Source organism: Pediculus humanus, genomic scaffold (assembly GCF_000006295.1).
Source record: "Pediculus humanus corporis 1103172107382 genomic scaffold, whole genome shotgun sequence".
Taxonomy (NCBI): Eukaryota; Metazoa; Arthropoda; class Insecta; order Psocodea; family Pediculidae; genus Pediculus; species Pediculus humanus.
Genome location: NW_002987009.1, coordinates 238,416 through 244,581, shown reverse-complemented (window position 1 = coordinate 244,581; position 6,166 = coordinate 238,416). Strand labels below are relative to the sequence as shown.

The following is a 6,166-nucleotide window of genomic DNA, read 5'->3' as shown; positions in this document are numbered from 1 at the left end:
TTTGCACTGACATTTTTCAGTTTAGCGTTCTTGACAAAAAATAAAAAAATTTCAATAACGTGAACGTGAACGTGACGTTCAATTTAAAACAATCGACTTTCGATTGTTTCGAAAAAAAAAAAAAAAAAACCGAATCGGGGAAAATTTGCTTGTTATCAAAATTTCCTCCAAACCGAATCGGAAAAAAAAAAAAAAAAAACGGCAGGAGCGTCAAATCACGCGTCATACGTTATGCGATGCCTTTCATAAAAAACAAACAAACAACAAACAAACAAACAAAAGAACCGGTATGGTCAAAAAAAAAATTTTCAAACGGTTAAATCACATTTAAAAAAATTTTTTTTTTATAATTACGAGCCAAAAAAAAAAAAACAAACTGTTTTCGTCGCATGTGAAAATCTTCATCATCATCATCAGTATTATTATTATTATCATTATTATTGAAACATTAATCACGTGAGTAATTTAAGTTAGCGGTAAGATAATGATGATACTTCCTCACCGCGGAAATCCTACAAAATTTTTCTAATTTGACCCATAGAAAAAGGCGTTCGCTATATGTATATATATATATATACGATTTAAAGACAAATCAGAGGCATCTGCCGGGAAAAATATTTAACACTTAGGAAAACTCCATTTAAAAAATTTCCCTTTTTATTTACTATTTCCATGCGAACTTGACTATTATCATTATTATTATTATTTTTTGTTTTTCCATAATCAATTCCAGATAATTTTAATATGATGATAATATTTGTAAATAAATAAATAAAATTGGTGGCATGTGAAAATTTTCTTTCTCTCTCTCTCTCGCTCTGTCTCTCTCTATTGTTCTAAACAATGAAGGGGAAAAAAAAAAAAAAAAAAAACAAGCTCACGCCTTAAATTTTAACCGCGTTTCTTCACGTACAATTATCAAACGTATGGAAAATTTTAATAGATAGATTGATAAATAAATAAATAAATAAATAATGGAAAAGGAAAAATTTGATTCACCTTCTCTACCAAATTTCCTTTTTTTCTTTCCGCTTGATAATTTCGGGGCGGAAGAATTGGACGACGACGACGTCGTCGTCGTCTGATTCTTATCCTTGTTTTTCCATCGTATGCCCAACATGTCTGTCTACCCACATTTAATTATTATATACGATTTTTATTTAAAGGATTCGACGACGAATGACGTTTAATAATATCCCTTAATGAAAACATTTTTGTTTTTTTTTTTTTTTTTGTTTTTAGTCGTTTCCGTTCACGAAAACATTTTCAAATACGAAAAAAAAAAAAATCAGAAATTCATTTCGACACAAACTCGACCGACCGAAGGATCATTATGACAAAAAAAAAAAGAAAACAACCCGGAAAATAAATCAAAACACTGCAGAAGAATCATTCATGATGCACGTTATGAAATTTTCGCGGCGTTGTCTGTAAACGTTCGTAAAAATAAAAAAAAAAACACACGGTACGCATCGCATTTTACGCCGTTCGCAGCACCGACTCGTATTTACGCGAAATCATTTAAAACAAACCATTGCCACCACCTCCACTACCGCCACCACCACTACCCGTTTTTACAGTGATATGCACCCCCGTGTAAAAAAAAAAAAAAAAACTTATATAACCATAACGCTAACAACATTCTAGAATATTTTATTTTTTTCGACTATTAATTTTTTAATAATAATAAAAAAATGCCGAATACTTAGTGATGACGTCATAGCCGTCGGGACAAAATTTCGTTCCAGAGATGGAGTCTGCTGAAATGAATCAAAGCACAAACTCCGGGAAAGTGAATTTTTTTTCCTTTTTTTTTTTTTTCGTTTTTTTTTTTTTTTTTGTAAATTAAACTCGCGTGGGCTTAAGCTAAGCGTAGGGTGAACGATACCCAACAAGCAACATTTTCGAGCATAAAATCAATAGAGACATGCCCTCTATTTCTATCTCTTTCTCTCTCTCTATCTCGCTTTCTATCTTTCTTTCTTTCTTTCTTTCTTTTCCATTTCTGGAAGATGATTTTCCATTGAGCGCGAATATATACGAACGAATGTCGCGGACTCGAAAAAAAAAATTTTCTTTTTTCTTCTGCTTTTTATAATGAATTACCGACAATGGTTCCAAACTGTCTGCATTATTTAGAAAATTTCTTTTTTGTAACGATAGCTTTGTTAATTACCGCCATGTTGCATCGATTGATTTTAAAAAAAAAAAAAAAGAAAATGATGGTACTTACCACCGGAATATGGTCTTATGTCGACTCCGTGAAGGATTTTTTGAATTTCTCCAGCCTCGCTACCACTTTCCGTGTCGGAAAGTGTTTGAGACTTCAAAACGTATTTCGTAGTAGTAAAAAAATTCGTGTCGGATCCTCTGGGTGGTTTCGCATTGCCGTAAAGTTCGTTTTCGTGAATTATTCCCATGTTTCTCGACGGCGACATGGGTTTGTTTTGATAATCGAGGTACGGAGACGCTCTGTGAACGTCGACAACACCAACGACTCGACCGTAGTCCGATGGTGGTTTTCCGTTAAGCAAAACGTTCGAATTTTCTTTATTTCGAAGTATGATACCGTAACCACCATCGAAATCTTTCGGAAGGGGTGGCAAAGGTCTCGTGGCCGTCGCATGTCTAGGACTGTTCGATGACGACACGTCGGAAAAATCAAAACTTTGTTGCTTTTCTAGGGGTCTCACCATTCTGCCTTGTCCATCTTTTTGCGTGTTCCAATTGGCGTTATCCGTTTGATCGTAACTGGATTTTTTAATCGAATTAAAAGCATCTTGATCACTCAAAGAAGAATTGGACACGTGGTTACCCTGATAGTCCTCATAATCTTCGCTTGCTCTCTTGTACGAATCTTCTTTCAATCCCGATTTGCTTCTCCTTCTAAAAAATGGAATTTTAGATATGCTGAATCCTTTTTCTCCGTCTTTTTTTCTTTTCCCTCCTCCTCCTCCTAAATCATTTTGTGAATCGGTAAAGTTTTCCGATGATTTCTTAACGGAATCTTGACTACCCTTCAATTGATTTTGAATAATCATTCCTCCATTTTGTTCTCTTCGGTCTTTCACATTTTGATCTCTTTGATATATAGGACCGATTGTATTTCGTTCCGATGAGTTACGAACGAAATTCCCGGTATTGTTGTTGTCCGTTTTCTGCAAGAGCTCTTGTTCCCTCAGAGATTCTTTGATTTTTTTCTGTCGTAATCGTTCCCAAAACACGGCTTCGATTTCGCTCGCAGAATATTTGCTCGAATCGATGACGTCTTGATTTTTCAAAGAAGGAGACTGACAATTTCGCTGCTGCATTTGTATCGATCCAGGGGGAAGAATTCGACGATTGACAGGTTTCGGAATGTTAGACTCATTTATTTGCCTTTGAACGACTACGTTTTTCGGTTCTGGATAACAAGCTCCCTTGTAAGCTTCCCTCGTCAAACTTCGAGTTCTTATTTGATTCCTTTGAAAATTACCATTGTAAATATTTTCAATATCGGATCTCGTTCGATTTCTCGAAAGTGATCTACCTCTACCTTCGAAAATTAAATTTCTTTCGTGATCAACGGGTACAGAACTCCTTCCGCTCATGTAACTCGGACTTTGATATTCTTTAAACAGAGGTGCGGAAACTCTTCCAGAAGGTGGATAATTCATTTTTCTTCTTTCCACGTAATTCTCCAAAGTCAACGAAGTATTGGGTAAACCGTTGCTACTTCTCAACGGAAGCGAATTCGGACGAGCTTCTTTACGTAACATAGACGTTCTAATTACTTGATCGCGAGTTTTGGCCACCGGAGCGGGCAAAGAGGATGGTTTCAATGACAAAAATTCTTTTTTATTTTGTGACATTTGATCACATTTCACCGGAGGACTAGATAAGAAAGCTGTTTCCCTCAGAGAAGGCGTCGAACGTTTTTGACGAGACTCGTCTCCACTTAGTATTTCATTGACATCAGCGTTCTTCAATTCCTTTGAAAAAGTTTCCAAAATCTCTTCTATTTCGCTTTGATCCGTATCTGGAGTTATGGGCTCAACTTCTTCTCTAATCTCGTTCGAATAATCAGGTTTGGGAATTTTAACTTTTCTCGATAAATCTAATTTTTTTAAAGATTTTTTCGTCGGAGGTTTTTCCAAATCTTCTTGATTGCTATCGAGTTTTTCCAACTGTCCCTCGATTATTCTCCTTTCGACTTCCGCTTCTTGCAATATTTTCTCCGTGTTTTTATCTATCGTCGACGGCTTAACTAAATTTTTCCCAAATTCCACGTATTTTTCGTATTCGATGTTATTTTCACACCGACCGATCGAACATGTTTTTTGAAACTCTGACAAAAATGGATTTTCCCTTTCCAACCCCTTGCTCGGACGCAAAACTTTCGATTCTTGACTTTTGAGATAGTAGGGTAGCGTTTTCTCAGAAGTATTAGCCAAATTAGGAGGAGTGTCTAAATCTTGTCCGATGGCTGGAGATTCGAATCCAACTTTAATTTTTAACGTTTGCGGTCTTTTTACGACGTAATTTGTTAATGCTAGCACGTCTTGATCGTTCTTGAAAGGATTGTCTGGTTCTAAATCGTTACAAACTTTATCCTCCGTTCCAGACTCCGAACTGTGCCTTTCTTGAATTTTCTTCAAACCTTCTTCGTATAGTTTTTGAAGTGCACCCTTTTTCGCGTTTTGCGTGTTGTTATTTTTCCTATGAAAAACGTTCACTTTATTCTCGTAAACTTTTTCACCGTTTAATTTATTTTCTTCTTCCTTTTCTTCTTCTTCTTTTTCTTTCAATTCTTTTTTAACGCTTTCATTCGAAGTCTCCACTTTATTATCGTTCAACACTTCTTTGTCGTTGATCGTTTGTTTAACATCACTTTCTTTATTATTATTATTATTATTATTTTCAACAAGTTGTTTTCCTTCCGATAAACTTTCAGTTTTTTCTTCTTCGCTTTCCAAAACCGGAAGCGTGATGGTAGTTTTAAAACGATCGAGTTTCGTTTCCGTTTCTTTTCTGTTGTGTTCACTTATATTCGGCACGACGTACAACGACGTCGTTTGAACGCTTGGAAGAGGTTCTTCAGATTTTACAGGAATTATTTTACGTGTCGTCGGTGATGAAAGTTTTGTTCTCGTACTCGGTTTCGGAATCGTTTGAACCTTTAATTTTTTCTCGAAATTTTTGATCGGTTCGCTGTCTTTGCTTTCCTTCGTCTGTACCGAATTAAACGTTTTACGGGGAGACGGAGTTTCCTTTGCCTTTTCTCCGGAATTTAATTTCACCTTTTCCGGTACTTTTTTGTCTTTACTTTTAACTTTACGCTTTTCTCTCTTTTTGAAATCGCTAAATTTTTTCCTCGCTTTTACATCCAAATAATCCTCACTTTCACTCGTCGTATCGATTTGACCCTCGAAACTCCTGCATCTCATCAACTTTTTAGATTTTTTAACACATTCTTCGCCGTTCAATTTTTTTTCATTAACGAAATTATTAAAATCACCCTTTTTAAAACGAGATAAATTTTTTTCACCGATGCTCCTATTAGTACCCGCACAAAAACTACTACTCCGTTTAGGTTTGTTCGGATACCTTACGAAAGCTCCCTGTTGTCCGTTTCTATCCGAATTAAAACTAGCACTCCTTTCTAAAAAGCAAATCCTTTCTTTATTGTACTTGTCGATCAATTCATCATCATCGTCAAAATCATGTTCCAAATCTTGCAAAAGCTCCGATTCCGTAGGACTAGGATTATGTTCCAACCTGTGCTCTAATTCTTCTTCATATGATCTAAATATCGGTGAATATCTCCCCTTATTTTGAATCATGCGATTTTTTTGTTTATCCGAAGCAGAATAATTTACGGAAGCCGTATTGACGAATGTGATATTAACTTCTACAGAATCCTGTAGAAGCAACTTTTTTCCCAATCAAAACAAATCGAATCGAATCGTATCGAACTTTTCGAAATCTGTAATGAAAACAAAAAAAACAGCAAAAAATTAACAACAGCCAATCTTTTTTTTTCAAAATTTAATTTTAAAAATTACATCAAAATATATATATAAATTAAAATATGCGCATAAATTTATTTTATATTAATATACAACCGTGAAAATAATAATAATAATAATAATAATAAAAGGAAAACAACACAGACAAGGAGGCAGAA

General features: G+C 35.0%; 1 protein-coding gene across 1 annotated transcript; it reads right to left on the bottom strand.

Moving 5' to 3' along the window:
• Positions 1-1,866: 1,866 nt before the first annotated feature.
• On the bottom strand, positions 1,867-5,822 carry Phum_PHUM025760 (uncharacterized protein; the record flags this gene model as incomplete). Its single annotated transcript, XM_002422924.1, has 2 exons — positions 1,867-1,940; positions 2,234-5,822. 2 exons carry the CDS (start codon positions 5,820-5,822, stop codon positions 1,867-1,869), a joined length of 3,663 nt encoding a protein of 1,220 aa, XP_002422969.1.
• Positions 5,823-6,166: the final 344 nt, after the last annotated feature.